Source organism: Tachysurus vachellii, chromosome 9 (genome assembly GCF_030014155.1).
Source record: "Tachysurus vachellii isolate PV-2020 chromosome 9, HZAU_Pvac_v1, whole genome shotgun sequence".
Classification (NCBI taxonomy): Eukaryota; Metazoa; Chordata; class Actinopteri; order Siluriformes; family Bagridae; genus Tachysurus; species Tachysurus vachellii.
Window position 1 is genome coordinate 10,863,456 of NC_083468.1, and position 21,510 is coordinate 10,884,965.

General features: G+C 39.5%; 2 protein-coding genes across 2 annotated transcripts; both read left to right on the forward strand.

The window, feature by feature from the left end:
* Positions 1-6,279: 6,279 nt before the first annotated feature.
* Positions 6,280-10,815, forward strand: ccnp (cyclin P). Its single transcript, XM_060878578.1, has 9 exons — positions 6,280-6,410; positions 6,484-6,609; positions 7,604-7,670; positions 8,969-9,153; positions 9,238-9,336; positions 9,452-9,607; positions 9,746-9,904; positions 10,000-10,178; positions 10,449-10,815. Exons 1-9 carry the CDS (start codon positions 6,363-6,365, stop codon positions 10,615-10,617), a joined length of 1,188 nt encoding a protein of 395 aa, XP_060734561.1. The 5' UTR covers positions 6,280-6,362; the 3' UTR covers positions 10,618-10,815.
* A 4,393-nt stretch (positions 10,816-15,208) lies between these two features.
* On the forward strand, positions 15,209-21,449 carry si:ch211-132b12.7 (uncharacterized protein LOC564531 homolog). Its single transcript, XM_060878579.1, has 5 exons — positions 15,209-15,337; positions 15,546-15,688; positions 16,979-17,158; positions 19,127-19,296; positions 19,437-21,449. Exons 3-5 carry the CDS (start codon positions 16,987-16,989, stop codon positions 20,574-20,576), a joined length of 1,482 nt encoding a protein of 493 aa, XP_060734562.1. The 5' UTR covers positions 15,209-15,337; positions 15,546-15,688; positions 16,979-16,986; the 3' UTR covers positions 20,577-21,449.
* The last annotated feature ends 61 nt before the right edge of the window (positions 21,450-21,510 follow it).

Here is a 21,510-nt window from a genome sequence, read left to right on the forward strand (position 1 = left end):
AATTTTACTCTTTACATGCAAGTTGGGAAATGTTTAGATGCACCATGTGTAGAATTTACTGATTTAATTGATTTAAGATTAAAGAATATTGTTTACAGTGTGTATGATGTCCTTATGCAAAAGGTTTAGAATTACAGGACAGTTTTAAAGTGCTTTAGTGTTTGACTGAAATACTTAAACCAGAGGTATTCAACTAAAATTTAAAGAGGTCCAGTAAGAGAAAATTTCTTGAAGCAAAGGTCCGGAAGATCATAATGTCTAACTAGTTAGTGTGATATATATTTAAGTAGCTTAGTAGTTGTATCAACATCTGCAAGCAATCAATACCTGATTCAATACCTCCATCAAGTACAATTCAAAAACTTTTTGACAATATTTATTGTCACGTAACATAGAACTGAACATATGTATGATTGTAGATATGTATAACGTTCTCTCATTAAATAAATAAAAGTAGGGCTACATTTCATAGTAAGAGAAAATAAATAAAATGTGAAAATTGTGTATGTTTAAATAAAGTGCTTGACTTTAAAGTGCTTATACATTGTCACTTTTAATAAGTGTCCCTGTTTCTGAACATATGAGACACACTGGTTTAGTGTGAAGTGGGAAGTATGAACAGAAATCAGTCTGTCCATTCTGGATTAAATGCTCTATTTTCGCTGTCCACTTTTCTTTTTGGAGAGCGGCATTTGTTCTTTATTCTCCCTTTCTCCGTCTCACTCGTCTGTTTCTCTCCCTTTCTCCGTCTCACTCGTCTGTTTCTCTCCCTTTGTTTTCTACATGTATCGCTATCTTTCTTTCACGTGTAACTTTACTCTAATTCTCTCTCATCTGTCTTGCACTGTTGAGTCGCAGTGTTTACTTCAGGAATGCACAGACTTGATTGGCTGAGTGGTATCACGTGGGATGGCTTAACTCGCATGCAATTGGTCTGTGCGTTTCCACTACCACTACCGTAAAGATTGCAAAAGCTGCGCCGGTAAAAATAGAAGCGCTTTGTCAAGTTTTAAATCATAACCTTTAGTTTTGGCCGTGGGTCCGGGTCCGGATTGGACAGCTTCTGGGTCCGGACCCGGACCGCGGTCCGCCTGTTAGTGACCTATGACTTAAACCATGGGTCAAAACCATGTGCATTAATACTGAGTTGTTTCCAATTTGTTTCCATTCACTCCTTTCACAAGGCTTTCCACTACATATTCAAGTCAATAAGTCATTTAATTTACATTACATTTACATTTATGGCATTTAGCAGACACCTTTATCCAGAGTGACTTACATTTTTACAGCAGTGGCACCTTGAATTTGAACTCATGACCTTCCGATCAGTAGTCCAACACCTAAACCACTAGGCTACCATAGCCCCATTTCAACTATATATACAGTGTCGCTTGAAAGTTTGTGAACCCTTTAGCCTATAGTTCTGCATAAATATGACCCATCATCAGATTTTCACATGTCCTAAAAGTAAACAAAGTGAACACAAACAAATAAGCCAAAGATATTATACTCTTTCCTTTAATTATTGAGAAATTTGTCCATCATTACATATCTTTGAATTGCAAAAGTATGTGAACCTTTGCTTTCAGTAAAGCTCTTTGCTTTGAGCTCTTGTGCAGCAATAACTGTAAGTAAAGTTTCCAGTAACTTTTGATCAGTCCTGAACAACAGCTAAGACGAATTTTATTCCATTCCTCAGTACAGAAGAGCTTCAACACTCAGAATCTGTCTCAGATAGTCCTCTTGCTTGTCCACATGATCTTTAGCAAACTTCATGGAGAGCAGTGTTCTTTTTGGAGAGTAGTGGCTTTCTCCTTGCAACTCTGCCTTGCACACCAAGGTTGTTCAGTGTTCACCTCATGGCAGACTCATGAACATTAACATTAGTCAAAGTAAAAGAGGCCTTTAGATGCTTAGATGTTACCCTGGGTTCCTTTCAGAACCAACAGACTATTGTCTCAACATTTCTTGCTTTTGGAGTGATCTTTGTTGGTTGACCAAGTCTGGGAATGTACCAATGGTCTAAATTTCCTCCATTTGTATAGAATCTATATGAATATGAGTCCAAACTCTTAATAGAGAGAGGATTTTGTAACCTTTTCCTGCCTGATGAGCAACAATTACTCTTTTTCTGACGTCCTTAGAAATCTCCATTTTTTTGCAATATTTCTCTTCCAACACACGTCATGAACATCAGACTTTGATATATCTCTGTACTTTAAATAAAATAGGACACTCATGGAGACCTTGATTGTCATTTCATTGACTGAAAACAGATGGATCTAATTTGACCTTGAAATTAAGCACTAAACCTAGAGGTTGACATACTTTCGCCTCACACAGATATATAATATTGGAACATTTTCTGAATGAGATTGTGTGTGCCCTGTGAAGGGTTGGCACTCTGTCCAGGGTGTATCTTGCCTTGATGCCTGATGATGCCTGAGATAGGCACAGGCTCCTCGTGACCTGAGGTAGTTCAGATAAGTGGTAGAAAATGAGTGAGTGAGTGAGAGTTCACAATGTGTATGTATTTATCCCCTATGAGCAAGTCTGAGGTGACTCAGGCAGCAGTGGCAAAGAAAAACTCCTTTAGATGGTAAAGGAAGAAACCTTGAGAGGAACCAGACTTAAAGGGGAACCCATCCTCATATGCGTGACACTGGAGGGTGTGATTATAAATATACAGCCTAAAAAATGTTGTATTGATGCAAAGGATCACATGGAGTTCACATCTCCTCTTTAGTAACGCAGAGTCCAACTGGAGCTGGAACATCTCTAGATGCCTCAGGATTCTCAGTTGGCCTCATCTCAGTGGAGGTCCAAAATCTTCTTCGGAAGTCGATCTGAGCTGGTACAATTTCTGGATGCCTCAGGATGGGTACAAAGAGAGAAACAGTGGAGAGGGATTAACTGTTTATAATATTTGCAAGTCTGATGTAATAGTGTACAATATTATGGGATGTATTATGTATTATATCAAAGCTTTGGCTTTGATATAGGCACTCAAAGCCTATATAAGAATGTATATACTTGTATATATCTTCTTCCACCTACTCCTGACACTTTTCTCCACCCCCTGCAACCCGCCTGTACTTGCTTCATCATCTCTTTTCCACACTTCCCATCACCCCGGATGGTTGACCCCAAATACTTAAACTCCTGCACCTTCATGACCTCACTGTAACCTCACTGTTTTACTTCCCTCCCTCTAGTTTATACACATGTATTCTGTCTTACTACCACTGATTTTCATTCCTCTTTTTTAAAAAGCAGGCCTCCACCTTTCCAAGTGTCCCTCCACCTGCTCCCTACTCTCACCACAGATCACAATGTCATCCACAGACTTCATCTGTCATCCTGGCCATCACCATAGCAAACAAGAAGAGACTCAAAGCCAATCCTGGATGTAGCCCTTGAACTCCTCTGTCTGACCTACAGCACATCTCACTGCTATATAGCTGACTCAGTATATATAGTCAAATGTAGCAGTGTTTCTCCAAGACTATGGTGCTGCACAAAATGACATAAAGCTACATAGAACAACACAGAGCTACAGACTTTAAGTAAGTTGTCCTAACCACATAAAGAGCATCTTGGGCAAACTAGTACAAACAGACAATACAAAAGATAGCACCAACCAGTGTGCATACTGTATATTATACAGCACATTGTGCAAAAGTAGAAGATTGTAAACAAAGGTTTAAGAGTGTGTGAGGGGTGTGTGGGGTCATCCACAAAGCCAAAAACAGCATGTGGCGTAAATGTTCGTGATAGGGGGAAGAGAGACTCTGATGATCTTTTCAGCTGTCCACAATATCTGATGCAGGGTCTTGCGATCTCAGATGGTGCAGTTCCCAGGCCAGACAGTGATGCAGCTGCTCAGAATGCTCTCGATTGTCCCTCTGAAAAACGAGGTCAGGATGAGTGAGGGAAGCTGCTGGGCTTTCTTACTGAAGAAGCTGGTGTTGAGTGACCAGGTAAAGTTCTCTTCCAGAAGAATACCACGGAATTTGGTGCCCTTGATGATCTCTATGGAGGATCCATCAATGTTCAGTGTAGAGTGGTCACTCTGTGCTCTCCTTCAGTCAACAACCAGCTAGTTTATTCATCCATTTAGTTTTTTCAACATTTCTACACCAGGCAGATAGCTTTTGCACCTTCCCTCTGTATACTGACTCATAGTTCTTGCTGATGAGACCCACTACGGTCGTGTTATTGGTGAACTTGATGATGTGGTTCGAACTGTGCTTTGCTACATAAGTGAGTCAGCAGGGTGAACAGTAGTGGACTGAGCACACAGCCCTGAGGGGCCCCAGTGTTCTGTGTGGTGGTGCTGGAGAATCTGTTCCCGATCCGGACTGACTGAGGTCTCCAGTTCAGGAAGTCCAGGATCTGAAGTTGAAGTGAAGTTGTCCTTTAGTTTGTCATCACCTAGATGCCCTGCTACATGCACCATGTGTTTCCACTGTCCAAGATGTGGCTGTGGATTCTCTGGGCATGTGCACGCTTAGCCTCTCCGATGGCTCGGGACAGTTTGGACCTTGCTGTTCTTAAGGCCGTCTAGTCCCCTGCTCTGTGCAGGCCACTTAATATGGTAAACCATATCTTCATAGACCTCAGTTTGTGCACAGGGGCACTGATATGCTGGAACAGGTTTGGGCCTCTTAAATCCAGTGAAGGCAATTTTTAAAAGTACAGCATACAAGCACATTCTAGTCAACTGTGTTTTTTCAGCTTTGTGTAATGGTTTTGAGAGGGTGTGATGGTCAGATGTACAAATACCTATTGACCATACTGTGTATATGTATGTTCTTTTCTTCTAGGCAGCGTTTTTGTTAGTTCAAAGATGGACCTTGGATGCATCCATTACTCAAAGGTCATAATTGTTTAGATGAAATGAACTTAACATGAAACTGACCACTGTGTTTTTCACTATGTAAAACTATAAGTAATAAATAAATAATAAATAAAAATAATATCATTTGACCTGATATTTTGATTTCCTGATATTGTTTTTGCTGTTCATTCCAGTATTTCTGCACATGCAATTTTGTTGAACATGACAGTATTTACACTGGTCGGCGCTGTTTCTGTTTATTGTTTTTGTATATTGTCTGGTAATTTTTCTGTTTGCACTGTATTTTGTCCTGCACTGTCTTGTCCGTCTTGTCTGTCTTGTCCTGCACTGTTTGCACCAGGTTGCACAATTGCACTTTATGTGGCTAGGACTTACTAAGTCCTTAGCTCTGTCTTTGTTTTATGTAGCATCATGGACTTGGAGAAATGTTGTCTCATTTCACTGTGTACTGCAACAGCTATATATGGTTGAAATGACAATAAAAGCTTCTTGACTTGACTTGACTTGATATATATATATATATATATATATATATATATATATATATATATATATTCATATACAACCGTGGATACAACATACAACTTTGTGGTGGCTTGGCAACAACAGCAGAAGACCACATTGGGGTCCACTCCTGTAAGCCAATTACAGAAACCTAAGGGCACAGACTCACCAAAAATCATCCATTTTTACCCCTAGTCTTCGGCTATCCAGTTTAGGTCTGTTTGCACTCAAGATAGCCTTAGACTTTGCTTTTTGGCTTATCGAAGGCAAACCTGAAGGGATATTCTGCTGTTGTACCTCATCCACTACAAGGTTTAAGGTGCATTCTGAGATGCTTTGCCATTCACGAAAGAATGCTGTAAAGAGTGCTTATTTGAGCTACTATAGACTTCTTGTAAGCTCAGACCAGCTTGGTCCTTCTCATCTGTTCTCTCTCATCAATAACTGTTTCAACTTGCAGCCCATTAACATAGAATGTTTTGGTTTCCTCAAACATTCTGTGAGTGACAGTGAATTTCCTAGTATATATATATATATATATACACTCTCTTCATTCATCTTCTACCGCTTATCCGAACTACCTCGGGTCACGGGGAGCCTGTGCCTATCTCAGGCGTCATCGGGCATCAAGGCAGGATACACCCTGGACGGAGTGCCAACCCATCGCAGTATATATATATACTTTAATAGCACATTTTCACCTCCAGCTTCACCCCTTTTATAAAGAGTAACTGTCAGAAACTGTACACATAAGTGACCCATAAGTGAATTCTCTTCAGTGAATTCACATTCAGATGTGACTCTAATAACGCTGAGATGATTCAACCCTCCTTTCTCTTTGATCGTCCTGAACGCACATGACAGATTTTATTTAGTGCACTAGGACCGCCCGTCCTTAATTGCCCCCTCACGTGCGCTAATTAACTTGCAGGGGATAATGCAGGTGCGCTTGAGCAGGTAGCTGCAGGTTCTTGGTGAGCGCGTGTCCGGTTATGTTATGGCCAGAACCGGATTTTGTGATTCCAGGGCGCTGCTGGACCGCAAGGTAAAAACACGCACTTATGTTAAAGCCTAAGTGTGATTTTGAACAAAATGAGTAAAAAGGATCTTTTTTGTAGACAGATGAAGCCCGATTTCCTTTGCGCGCGTGGGCGAACGCATGCTCTGTGCGGGAGCGCGGGGTGCTGAGTGTGGGAGAAGAACAGAAACAGCAGCACGAAGCGGACCTACCAGAACACAGATGGGTAAATACACGATATCTCTGTTCTAGCAAGAGTGCGAAGGGTTAAACACTACTGACGCACGCGCTCTAGTTCAGGTGTTTTCTGTAACTCAGGATGTTTTTCACACACCGTTATCTTCAAACCTGTGCACCAGAAAGGAAACTAACTGCAAATGGACTTATATTTTTGCACAGAACAAGTGGCCTAAAAGGGACTTGCTGATCATCCTGTAAATGTTAGCATTAATTAGACCTCAAACTACTACTTCATCACACCTTTCCTTTCCCATAGTTTAAAATATAGCAAATATAAATGTAGAAAAAAGTGAATGTGACCTAGAAATTGTGCAGCTCTTGAATACTGCAAAGGTTTTTCATATCTCTATCCAACTATCTCTCATATGCTAAGTCCTTTGTATTAGAAGCCAGATTTTCTGCTGTTATTTGTAATTAAACCTTTTGTGTTCAATAAAAGATGTACAGCAGCTCAAGGTCTTCAGTCTACAAAGCAAAATGTAAAGTGGACAGACTTTACTTTTTAAAGTACAAGTAACCATATTAAGTCACTGACCCTGATCATCCAGCATTTGTGCAGTTCTTACTCTGAGAATCCTTTGGCAACTGTTGGGTTTATGTAAATTTAGGTAAAATTATTTTTTATTTATTTAATGTAATGGTGAGTTTTAACTAGCTGTGACTCGTTGCCATAGATTTTGGTGCGGCAGGCTGACATTAACAACATGGCCTCAAACAAAATTAAGTCAAGAGGCTCTCACTTAAGTTATCCTATAGGCTAATATAGTTTTTTTTTTTTTTAAATTGTTTTTAAGAGTAACCTGTAATGTTTAGAGTTAATTGACATTATAGTAACCAGGCAGTAACTAGCACAATCAGCTGAGGAGTGTGGCCACATGAATCAATCTAGAATGGGTCAATTTTATAGAAAGGGCAAAATAGAATGGTTAAAAAATGTTGTGTAATGCCACTTTTCCAGTTTGCTGTTTTGTATTGTGCAGGTCCAGCAGTTGCCATTATTTGCAGAAGATGGAATCATTATGGAGTTTGCTCAGCAGAGTGGATCAGGTCTGAGGCACTTGTACTCACCTCCCAACCTCACCCAAGCCTAATGATGTAACAGTATTACAACAGTGTTCTCTAAATCATAATTTATTCTTTTTCTGGAAGGTGTCCCCTAAAACCAAGTCCTCCATCTCTTAATTCTTGACCATATAGACTTATGCACTACAGTATATGGCTATGGTTTGTGCACACCATGGTCTGATGAAGGCAATGGCTTTATTTATTTATTTATTTATTTTTGTTGTTCCAGACATAATAAATAAAGCCTTGATGAAATTGTTCCATTAGGCCCAATTTGTGTAGTGTGATGTGTACTGGTGGCATTAGCACCTTCCAGGGGTCCACCAATGGCTCCCATTTAACTGTAGACTGTACAGTGGTCAGTCCTGCCTTTGGTAATATGCCTTGGTGTCCCTGCCTGTTTCTGGTGTGTTTTAAAAGTCTTGTTTTTATATTACTAGAGAGTCCTAGAATTCTGAAAATGTTCAGGAAAATAGTTTTAGAATGTTTTGGTAAAATATTTAGAAAAATTTAAGAAAGTTTTCAGACTTTTCTCTCAAATTATGTACATTTTCCAGTTACAAATATCCTGTTCACATGGCAAATGTTTGAGGGGAATGACTGCCATTTTTCTATACCTTTTAGTGTATAATCAGTTGTGACTGAGTGCTTAATACTTAGGAACAAAAAATAGGGCTCCACAAACTCTTGGCCATATTGTATAGCACCAAACGTAGATGGCTGGCCTAGTTGAACTGTAAGCACAACTCCCTGATGAACTACAAACTCTAAGCACAGTCTGTGATGGACAAACCGGATATTTTGTGACTAAAATGGTTATAGATTGTCTGGTCTAGCCACTTAAGTGAAAATGGATGCCTTTTTAGCAATGTTACTTGAAACTGAATTGTGAATTATGACCCCAAATGTAATTGTTTTTCTCCTAACAGTATGTCCTGGAGTGTTATTCCTCTGTTAAATGGGTTATAGATAACCGTCATAAGACCAGCCTCACCAGCCATTTTTCTGTCTTTAAATGATTACAATAAAAACAAGTGGTTTATCTTATCAAGAAATCTTGTCAAAAGTCCTGACGATTGTCTTTTGTCCTGATGCCAGAACTCTTGCCAGAGCTGTGCTGTTTTGGAACAGCTACTGAACACCTGGCTAATCATACATGGGCATTTAATTGCTGTAGCTATTAAGTGATTTTTTTGGAGTCATTTTTTGTGGTATTATTTTCTTCTGTTATTTTAAGAGAAGTTTGTGTTTGCACTTAGTGATGGTGTGTGTTGTATTAGTTGTTCCTGCAGTGGAGTGTTATGAGGAGGAGGCCGTGCTGAATCACCTGCATAGTCTGCAGCTTGCACCCACACTAGGAGATCTAGTTCCTGATCTGGTGCACAGAGAGATAGAAGGGGCAATGACCAAACTTGGGCTGCTGTACGACTGCACATACACATGGGATATTTTTTCTGACATGATGGTAATTCTGAAGAATTCACTGCTTTCCTTCAGTGTAAATTTTTGGTTGAAATTTTAATGATCTGTGTAAACTTGTCTATTTTAGAAGAGTCAGCAGAACCTTGCTCTGTTGAGCAGCGAACTGCCAAAGCCTTTTACAGAAACAACCTGTGCCATTTTGGTGGACTGGCTCATTCAGGTTCATGTGAGCAACGATGCTACCTTATTAAGCTATTGATTTGTAATAGCTGTAATGACTCGCCAACATTCTGATTCAGTGTGAAGAATTGCAGTTCTAATCTTTCTCCATTACCCCACAGGAAGCATTTAACTTCTCAGAGGAGACACTGTATTTATCAGTGCACCTTCTGAACCGTGTGCTCCGGCAGATCAAAATCTCCATCTCCAATTTACAGCTGGTTGGTGTTGTCTGTCTGTTTCTTGCCGCAAAGAAAGAGGAGTGTCTCTTGCCAGAGGTAATGGACATCAAATAAAACATTGACAAATGCCCATCATAACGGTTTTGAGCATTTTGTATAGTATAGCTGCTTGTACACTGAAGGACAGGCAATAGTTCACATTCAAAACTATTGCATTGTGTGTGTGTGGTTCAGGTATCTGAGCTGTGCTACCTAATGGCAAACACTTACAGTAAGAAGCAGTTGTTGAGGATGGAGCGCAGAGTTTTGTGCACATTGAAGTTTGAACTGTCTCACACTCCACCCATTCACTTCCTGCTACTTTCAGCCTATATTGCACGCTGCAGCGAGAAGGTGCACATGCACACACAAACTGTTGTGCTGTTTGAGTAATGTTAATCTGAAGCTATTAAATCAGCATAACAGTTTATGTGCTATGTAACTTGTAGGTGATCTGCATGGCACGGTATCTGTTGGAGCTCTCTCTCCTCGAAGCGAAGTGCGTGTGCTTTTTCCCGGTTCAGCTTGCTGCTGCTGCTCTGCGTCTGGCTCGGCATCTCATTCAGGAGCCACACACACCTGAAAGTGAAGCGGCCTGGTGTATCGCATCTACTATATACCTGGGCAGGTATTTAAGAACTCCATGAATGCACACCTAAAAGTTTCTTTACATGCTACTCTAAACATGAACTTATCTTAATTAAAACTATTAAACAAATAACTAGTACAATTCATTGAGGAGCATACTGCTGAATCAGCCAGTTTATCATGACTTCATTCTAAGCTATTTTAAATGCTTTATTTATTTAAAATTCAGTGTGGTTATTATACAGTAAATTTACAAGTTGATTCATTAACGATCAAACACAATCCAAAGATCTTTTATTACTGTGTGCAGTGAGGCAACACTCTTTACAATCATGCACATCATGGCAACTGCTGCAGCACGAGCTCACAACCAAGAAACTCGAGCAACATTTGTCAAATTTTCTACAAAGGAGACGCTGTATGTGAGTCTGCACCCTGCACTGAAGAGTGCTCCCTGTCTACTGAGCTTACACACCTGATATTACAATATTAACAGTAAAAAAGTGTCTGTAACTATGTTTGTATCTATCACTTTTAGGTCATGTCCAATTTGTCAAAAAAGTTTACTTTTGTATCCATTTTAAACATTTGAATTAAAAGTGCTTGAATATTAATATATTGAAAATTTAAGCTTTCTATTGGAGGTCCATTCATGTGGCTTGTTTAAAATGTTTTATTTGTGGGGGAGAAAATAAACTGCAAAAATATAAATAAAAATGCATGAGATTTTTATTCCATGTAAATGTTCTCACTAGTCTCATTGCTTTTAATAGCTAATTAGAAACTTGTTTTACTATATAGTCAAATGTATGGCAACCTGAATGTGTCTAAATGTGGCTCATCCTTAAACTGATGCCACAAAGTGTGAAGCGCACAATTGTAAAGAAAGCCTTTAAATGCTATAATATAATTTTCCTTTACTGGAACCTGACCTCAGTGCCTGACCTCACTATTACTCATGTAGTAAATGATTGGGTAATGGGGGCAAAAAAATAGCATCACAGCCAGTGTTTCAAAATCTCAATAGGGACATAAGGGTGTGAGTTTACAGAAACTAGAGAATCCAGCTCCACTCTTATGAAAGAGACTGCTTTCCTAATAAGCTTGTTGAGTCTTTTGGCATCAGCTGTCTTCACTCTGAAATCCCAACACACTACAGGGAAGATGATCATGCTGGCTACCACTGAGTGGGAGAACGTCTGGAGCATGGTTTTGCAGACATTAAAGGACCCAAGTCTCCTGAGGAAGAACAGGTGACCCTGACCTTTCATATACAGCATGCTGAAAATGTCAAAAACCTGTATGAAATGTTTTTCTTTTGAACAGAGAGTTAATGTTGAGTATATAGGGAATACTACATGAACAGCTGCCACACAAGTTTGGATAAATTTGCATATAACTGCATGGTTTGGAGTGTGCTATTCTGTTCATATCACTGTGACCTGCTCAGGACTACAATGTTTCATTTAATGAGCAGTTTTTTTTTTTTTTTTTTTTTTTATAAAAAAGGTCAAGAAGGTGCAGGAGGTTAGGTATTTGGGGCCACAAGGATGGGGAGTGTGGACATTAGAGAGACAGATCAGGTTGGCTGTTCTGGGGAAAAGGTCAGAAAGGCTAGATTGAGATGGTTTTGACATGTACAGAGGAGGGAGATGGTTATATTGGTAGAAGGATGTTGGAGATGGAGCTGCCAGGTAAGAGGTCAAGAGGTAGGCCAAAGAGGAGATATACGGATGTGTTGGAAGAGGACATGAAGGTAACTGGTGTGAGAGTAGAGGATACCGAGGCTAGTTAGGTGGAAACCGATGATTTGCTGTCACGACTCCTAACAGGAAAAGCCGAAATTAGATATAATGTTCCAGCAATATGTAGTGCAAATGCACCTACTGCACAAACTGAAGAAAGATAATTATAAAAAATAACCACAGCATGGCTGAATTCTTGAATCAGAAGGTGTTTATATTTAAAAGCACTAGACTTACATAGTCATATGCCCTATAATTTGTTACTCATAACATACTATTTTCATTAGTATGAAAAGATTACCTGGATTAATAAATTATGTTCATCTCTATCAACTAAAAACGGAATTACTAAATTACTAAACTAAAAACATACTGGAATTGATTATCCTGCATGTGTCACAATAAAGTCTGTAAATAATAAATCAATAAATGATATGATTTTAGGAAATAATAAAAACCATACTTATGCTATATTTTTAGATGATCAAATATACTGCAGTTTCACCAGAAGTGAGATGACAAGAATCAGGAGACTAAGAACCAGAGTACTGTGAAAGACAATGCTAAGACAAGGTAAAAAGCATAAAAAAAACAATAGCAAAGGCAAATGAATTGTGACCAGTAAAAAACAGATACATGTATGAAAGCAAAATCAAACTGAATTAATATTTCAATTATTACATTGTATATCATCATCACTAATACAATAATATATAATGCAGTCAGACAAAAATGCTAATGTACTTAAATTTAACTGAACATTTTTAAAATTAATATATATAAAAATAAATAAATAACACATAGCTCAAAAAATTAAAGGGAACACATACTAGATCTGAATGAACGAAATAGTCTTAAATACTTTGTTCTTTACATAGTTGAATGTGCTGACAACAAAATCACACAAAAATTATCAATGAAAATCAAATTTATTAACCCATGGAGGTCTGTATTTGGAGTGGCACTCAAAATTGAAGTGGAAAAACACACTACAGGCTGATCCAACTTTGATGTAATGTCCTTAAAACAAGATGATGAGGTGGCGGATGGTCTCCTGAAGGATCTCCTCCCAGACCTGGACTAAAGCATCCGCCAACTCCTGGACAGTCTGTGGTGCAACGTGGCTTTGGTGTATGTAGCGAGACATGATGTCCCAGATGTGCTCAATTGGATTCAGGTCTGGGGAACGGGCGGGCCAGTCCATAGCATCAATGCCTTCGTCTTGCAGGAACTGCTGACACACTCCAGCCACATGAGGTCTAGCATTGTCTTGCATTAGGAGCAACCCAGGGCCACCCGCACCGGCATATGGTCTCACAAGGGGTCTCAGGATCTCATCTTGGTACCTAATGGCAGTCAGGCTACCTCTGGCGAGCACGTGGAGGGCTGTGCGGCCCTCCAAAGAAATGCCACCCCACATCATTACTGATTCACTTCCAAACCGTCATGCTGGAGGATGTTGCAGGCACCAGAACGTTCTCCACGGCATCTCCAGACTCTGTCACGTCTGTCACATGTGCTCAGTGTGAACCTGCTTTCATCTGTGAAGAGCACAGGGTGCCATTGGCTAATTTGGCAATCTTGGTGTTCTCTGGCAAATGCCAAACGTGCTGCCCAGTGTTGGGCTGTAAGCACAACCCCCACTTGTGGATGTCAGGCCCTCATACCACCCTCATGGAGTCTGTTTCTGACCGTTTGAGCAGACACATGCACATTTGTGGCCTGCTGGAGGTAATTTTGCAGGGCTCTGGCAGTGCTCCTCCTGTTCCTCCTTGCACAAAGGCAGAGGTACCGGTCCTGCTGCTGAGTTGTTGCCCTCCTACGGCCTCCTCCACGTCTCCTGATGTACTGGCCTGTCTCCTGGTAGTGCCTCTATGCTCTGGACACTACGCTGACAGACATAGCAAACCTTCTTGCCAAAGCTTTGATGTGCCATCCTGGATGAGCTGCACTACCTGAGCCACTTGTGTGGGTTGTAGACTCCGTCTCATGCAACCACTAGAGTGAAAGCACCGCCAGCATTCAAAAGTGACAAAACGTCAGGCAGAAAGCATAGGAACTGAGAAGTGGTCTGTGGTCACCACCTGCAGAACCACTCCTTTATTGGGGGTGTCTTGATAATTGCCTATAATTTCCACCTGTTGTCTATTTGCACAACAGCATGTGAAATTGATTTTCAATCAGTGTTGCTTCCTAAGTGGGCAGTTTGTTTTCACATATGTGTGATTGACTTGAAGTTACATTGTGTTGTTTAAGTGTTCCCTTAATTTTTTTGAGCAGTGTATATAATAACTATTATTATTGTTGTTGTTGTTGTTGTTATTATCTCTATTTTCAAGTGGATTCACCAATCTGGTTTGTTTGACTGACAGGGGCCAGAATAAAAGTAATAATATTTTCGAATACATTACAATATTTAGAAAATAAATTTGCAAGATTTAAAGTTAGAATACTTCAAAATAAAATCATAATTAAATTAAAGCTCATAGTATTATGACAGTATTGCACATAAAAGAGCAATAAAAAGAACTACTTTTACAAATAAATAAATAAATCCTCAGTACAACTTCCCTTAATGTGCAACAACATACCATTACCTTCGTTTTATTTTTATTTTTGTATATATTAGCTTAGTGTATATGTCTTATTCTCTCTTTTTATATAGACACACACAGACACACACACACAACCAGGGATTATTAGTGTTTCTGTTTCTGAAAATATACTTCATCATCTGGCAATCAGCACGGTATTGTTAAAACTTTGAAATGAATGTGAAATAAACAGAGTGACTGTAGGCATCATCTGTAGGCCATGCATGGTTTTCCCTTGTGAAGCGCGAGCCAACTCCACACTCTACACGGCTCCCAACACGTGCGTTTGAGGTAGCCACGCCCCCCAGCCTTCGTATTCACGTGTATACACGCACATTCGTTTCTCATTGGCAGAAGCCACTCTACCTGGAGAGTAGCACGGGGAAAATGTCTATGCAACGATGCTCGCTGCTATGTCTCTATATGATACAGAAGATGATCATCTTGATTATCTGATACCAGCACAGTAATTAAGCTTGCACTAAATAACACTAGCCAACGTGCGTCATCACACACTCAAACACGTGGTACTGCTTAATGAGCACACACACACGGTTGTCTGTAACTGCGTGCTAGATATCATTAATTCTTCTGAGAGCTGTCAGCTGTCTCGCGCCTGTCCCTTTCCTCCACTCCACGTGCCCTGTTACGCAGCAATATCCTTGCGTCACTCACGTCGGAGATTGCTGCATGGTTATTGGCCGCTCAGGATGTCACTCAGCAACAGAGCTGTCCAACATTCAGCTGAAACGAACGGCTGCGTTAACGGGAATGTAAGTTCAGCACAGGCGCGCGCGCAACAAACCAGGATGAAACACCGCGCAAAGCACAAGAAGACACAAGAACAGCGCGAGCGCAAGGTAATTGGGGACCCTGAATTATTATTATATATAATATTAATATATAATAATAATTATTATGTCATTTGTAATATTCGATTATTTATTTATTTATTTATTTAAATATGTGTTGCAGGTCCTGGTGTTTTGTGTCTCTAGTTGATTAAATCTATATATTTTTTGGAACAGGGTATATGGATATGTCACTGTGTGAATCTGTCCCTTTCAGGCCAAGCTGTAGTATTACATAAGCAGAGAAGTGGATTCAGTCATTGTTCAGCCAGCTTGAATGATGATGATGATGCATGGGCTAATACAAACCTGCAGAATGAAGTGAAGAAGTGATAAACGAATAATTATCTTCAGGACTAAGTAAGTTTATATATAACTCCGATGGAACCCCCATCTTACATTAGTAATGTTTCGGTGCTTAAACGATGCACTGATGCTTCCTAGATTACTGGCAAGGCAAATGGAACATGGTTTAAGTTCATCGTTATGCAATAAAATCTATCAAAGTAGATAATATTATACATAATAATCAGTTCTGTATTGTTTATTTATTGACATATTGACACCAAACTGAGATATTTACCAAACTGTTTAAAAATACTCTACATTTTCCAGCATCTTGTTTTCCAGCTAATTAAATCTAATAACAAAGGCAAAATATAAGTGCACACAATATGTCTGTGATGCACTGAACCATTCCTTCTGTAACAATAATGAAATGATTTGGAGAATGAAAGAGAAGGTTATGGTGGGAATCTTGTGGCATGTATAATGTCCATACATTGTAAACCATGTGTACTTCAGTTTCCTATTCAGTGTCTGAGGAAAAAAGTCTCCTTTTTCCAATGGCCAAATGTCTTGGGCTAGTTTCAGATCTTTAGAGTGGTTTTGGAAATAAAACCTGGCAACCCTGGATTATAGTCTTGGCACTTCTGTATGTGCCTTAAACAAAGTTATGTCACTCAAGTGGCTGGACAGTATATTAGATGACTAATGTTATCCTGGAGCAATTAAATAGATTACTTGCATGCTTTGTATTATGCATGACTTTTAAGTAATCATGTGATTGGTAGTTGTAGAAGAGAGGTGGAGAAGGGCAGAGAGTCGCTTAGTTTGACTGAAGGTTCCTGTATTTAATTACGTGTGTAGAAGCTGAGCTCACTTTCCTTTTTATAAGTTTCTTCCCACATTTTCTTTGTTGTTTGTCAGTTTCCTCCCTATCCTGTTTTCTCCTGTCTAAAAAAGGCTTGAACATTCTGTATTGAAACCAGCCAGTTGCATCTCATTCTATTGCTCATGCTGCACCATGGGGCAGTGTAACACACTATGAGGAAAGTGCAATTCGACCTATTTGATGTTTATGAGTTCAGAGACATCCAACACTGATTGGTTGGTGTCATTGTGACTGACAAGGGAGTCTCCTACAGGAAGAGCATAGACAATTTTGCTCTAGGATTATCAAGACTCGCAGTCTCGAGGCAATAGGGCGAATGAGATTCTTTTGTGCCATTCAGGAGCGTCTGCCACTTAATCTTATAGATTTTAGGACGACTCACCTGATGATCATATTACTAACCTGTTTCGAGGTTATTTTCGATAGCAAAATTCTAAATCTTCTTAGATTACAGACGTCGTCCTTTCTGTTTTCAGTACCCACAATGCCCCAGGACATGAGTTGTGTGGGGAGGTGTGCTGCCCTTCCTGGCAGTAAAAATGCTAAGGACAAAAGCAACATTTCTTCTCTGATGTCCAGAAAAAACGTTCACACACAGCAGATGATGAATGGAAGACACTCCCGCTGCAGTTCTGAGAAAGACTCAGGTTACTCAGGTGAGACAAACTTGATATACATATATTTTTGAAATATCATACTAGTTGATTTTTGGGAGCCGTGTGGAGTGTGGTGAGGGCTCACGCTTCACAAGGGAAAACCATGCACGGCCTACAGATGATGTCTACAGTCACTAGTTGAAATTCAATGAGAAACAGGCTATGATCTAAAATATGAAATGTATTTAAAATGACTATACACCAGAATTAAGGATAGATTTGACTAGATAGACTTGATAGGAACAAAAGTAGTGGGCACTCAGTGGTTAAATTATTGTTAAACTGTGACTAAGACCAAAATATATTCTAGAAAAAATCAATCAGGAATTGGTTATGAATGTATCACACAACCAAACAATGGAGAACAATTTAAATGCAGTAGCTGGGTTGGTTATTGGTAGCCAACCAATAGGCAATGAGTAACTCTGAGATTTCCGGAGTGATCCACATCTTAGTTAGAGAAGCTGTTTAAATGACAGCTATAGTACAGACACAAATCTGTCCTTTATGGTAATGTAGTGAGAAAAATGTTAGAATTAGGGAAAACTTGCAATTTGCAAGTTTGCCACTTGCAATTATATTTGGAGACTCAGTAAACATGTGGGAAAAGGTTCCTTGGGCAAATGTGACCTAAATTAACCTCAGCACAAAGCACAACATTTGGTGGAAACCCAACTTTTCCTGTTACCTTAATAATACAATTCCTACAGCAAAGCTAAGTGGTGGTAGTACCATGTTGTGCAAATGCTTTTGATCAGTAGGAACTGAGAAACTGTTCAGGGATTTTAAACAAAGATGGTTGGTGTCAAATACAGTCATCATCACCTGGCAATCTTAGAAGAAAGCCTGTTCCTTTCTGCGAGAGACTTCAGACTTGGGCAGAGAGTCAACTTCTAACAGAACAATGTTAAAAATTCTGTTTGAAATCAAATTGTAAATATCCCAAAATAGTTCAATTGAGTCAAGATGCTGAAAATTTCCTGTGCTTTAATTATTATTAACTCTTGACTCTTATTTATACATCTATGAAAGTTTCCTGGAGCATATATGGGTGTTGAATTAATGGGGTCTACATGCTATCATCTATCATCCTTTTTAAATTGCCTGTACTCTACTTTTGAATATGTATGTGCACTTTTCAAGCAGCAGTTTTTATGTAATTTGTATTATTATATTTCTTTAGTTCATTGCTTCTATTATGTTGTTCCTGTCAGAGCAGAAAAATCCATCAAGGACATTTTTCTATGCACTGAATTTGTGTTTGAGATCAAAAGATGAATATGAGATGATAGATAAGAACTTCAGATTTCATTTCTAGATATTTAAATCCAGAGGTATTAAAAAATTTGGAACATGGCACCTTTTGTTTGAACCCACCCATTTTTCAGAAATATTGGAACCTGAGACTGAAAAATAACTAGCATAAAGACCACAAAGCTGTCTATTGGAGAAAAGCCAGCCATTTTGAAACTGAGAAAAGAGAAAGCTGGGAAAATGAATCAGCCATTGCAGAAACATTGAGCATAGCCAGTACAATTTGAAACATCCTGAAAAAGAAAGAAACCACTGTTGTACTATAAAGTAGTTTTTTCACTAACAGCCTTAACAGGGTTAGGGGTGACGGTAGCCCAATATAGCCTAGTCCTTTTAAGTTATTAATTTTGGGTTCTTTTTCTGTCTTTTGTTTGTTTTAGTATGTTTTATTATTAAGGACTCTCTGCAATTGCATTAAAATCTTTGGTTTTGTGACGAGAGGTACTCCTTGAAAATCGAATGCGGTGAGACTCCAGACATCACATAAATGGGTTCATGAATTTTCTATCATTCAGAAGAACTAAAGAAGAACTTTAAATGAAAAAATATTGTTCACCACAAGCATGTCTCGACCCACAACATTGACAATTTCAGAATGAGTTGGGTGACTGAAAGCATTTAAAGACATAATACTTGTCATTATTTCCTCTACAGATGCTGGATCTGACTATCAGCAAACAGATGTAGATGATCAACACGGTACTGTGACTGAGCTGAAGGGCTGTAAACCTCAGAGTACGGGAGATCAGCGGAAGCACATCCTGGTATCGGGACAAGCAGAGTTCACTCCAATGTTTATCATAAAAAATGTAGTTTTAAAACAGGTGAGGTCAATGGAAAGGATCAATCTAGACAGGAAAGTGTTAGTGATAAGTTTTCACTTATCATAAAGCTAAACTAAGCTTATGAGAAATAGTTTTGCGAGTTATAATGTTCTCTGTTTTCTGTGTTTATTTGTCTGAAGTCGGGACAAACAGGACAGGATCAGGTTCTCCAGTCTTTGTGGGGATCGGAGAACACTAATGCTCAAAGTAATCTTCTTTTGCTGCAGCAGCCTAGTATCACTGTCTCTCCAATTCATGTTCTTACACCACAAATACGAAGAGCTGAGAGCAAGAACAAAAAGAGCAAAAATGCCCACCTCCCCATCCTCAACTCATATCCCAAAATTGCTCCCAATCTGAACAAAAAGAAAACAGAGAAACCCCTAGCCAGCAGGGAGGGCAGTTCAGAGGAGCACAGCCTGAGTAAGAGAGTGTGCACTGAGGAAACTAAAGAGGAAGTATCTGTATCTACACAAGTGTCTGAAAAGCATCCAAACAAGCAGCCTGAGAGCCACATCCAATCTGACTCTTATTCTTTCTTACTTCCAAGCAGTGATTTAGAACAGACGAGTTCATGCTTCCCACCTCCAGAACTAAAAATCACAGGAACACCAGCCTCCATGAGCTGGTCCTCTGTTTCCAGTTCAAAGACTTCCTCATCGTCCTTTTCAGCTTCTTGTTCTGAACCTGCTGCACTTTTGCTCCCCACCAGTAAGATGAACCTTTCAGGAGGCTTGGTCCCAGACTCTACCATTGGCTTGACTCGGCACCGCCGCTTCCTCAACACAGTGGAGATATTGAGCCAGTCAGGGTTGCTGGACATTACACTAAGAACACAGGAGCTGCTCCGCCAGAGTGCTACCACAGAGCAAAACATTGCTCAGCTTAGTCAACATACACATCTGCTATGCCAGGCTATCCACGCAGGTTCCAACATGCCTGCTTTAGAGCAAATACACAGAATTATGGTTGAGTCAGGTTGCTATCCAAATCTCAGGAGCTTGCTTTTTATGGCCAGTGATGGAGCGTTTGAGGCTGACAGCGGTTCCAGAATCAATGCCTATAGACATGAGTTTAATGGACAGCAAGGAGTTGCACCTCCCTCCCCCTTTCTCACCACTGAGCCAGTCAGGGATTTTATATCAGCAAATCAGCAGGACTCAACATTTGGCATTGATTGGTCGATGGCCCATGGGAAGCACCAGCTTCACAAACAGGTTCATATACCTCCAGACAGCTCAAATCGTGAGGCGGCTGCTGTAGAAACGTATACAGAGTAATACTCTGAGTGACCGAAATAAATACAGTAATTCAAAAACACACAAATCCATTGACCTCCACATCCTTCAAGTCAGTGAGTACTGGCCTTCACTGTGGAGAAATACTTTAGGTGGCACGTTTCAGACATGGATTCATTTATGAACTAAACCACTTCATGATAAGGCCAGTTTTTGTGTTTTAACAATTTATGGTATCTCAGGGTTGCTAAAAACTGAACACTTTCAACAGGTCTGTAACTATGTAGCTAGCAGTTAATATTTTGTTAGTGAGTGACTGCTTTTTAGCATTTTGCTAGATGTGTCAGGTCTACACATTATGATCAGCCACAAACAAGTAGCATTATTACAGGCACATGGCAGACAGAAAAGAAATAAATAAGGACTTGGTTTGTATTGTACGGAAGCGTATTGCATTCACTTGAGGAAAAAAAATCTACTGTTTTTCTGAATTAACGAGTTAATTATCTCAGAATTATGAGAGAATTTTTCATGAATAAAAAGTTTTTTGCTCTGTTTTTCTGAATTAACAACTTAATGTGGATTGCATGGAAGTAAACATGTCCCGCCTTTCAAGTTTAATCCGGTTTTATTTTACTTTGGGTTTGAGACATTGGGAGATCAAATAATTAGGAAGCCCTTTTTAAACAGGGTGAAACTGTCCATTCTGAGTCCTTTCTGCATCTTCTCAACCGTGTATATTTTAGTTACTGGAGACTTTCTTGTCAGTTTAAACCAGTTTGCCATTATCTCTTATTATCAGTGTTTTTCTACTTACACAGGTACTGCTTGCTGGGTGTTTTTGGGCATCATTCTGCATATATTTATATCTAGTGACATGTTTGGGGATTTTTAATAGATTGGTCAGTGAGCATAAATTACAGTGGACTCAAAATTCGTTGTTGGAGTATGGGCTTATTTGTTTGATAGCTTGTTT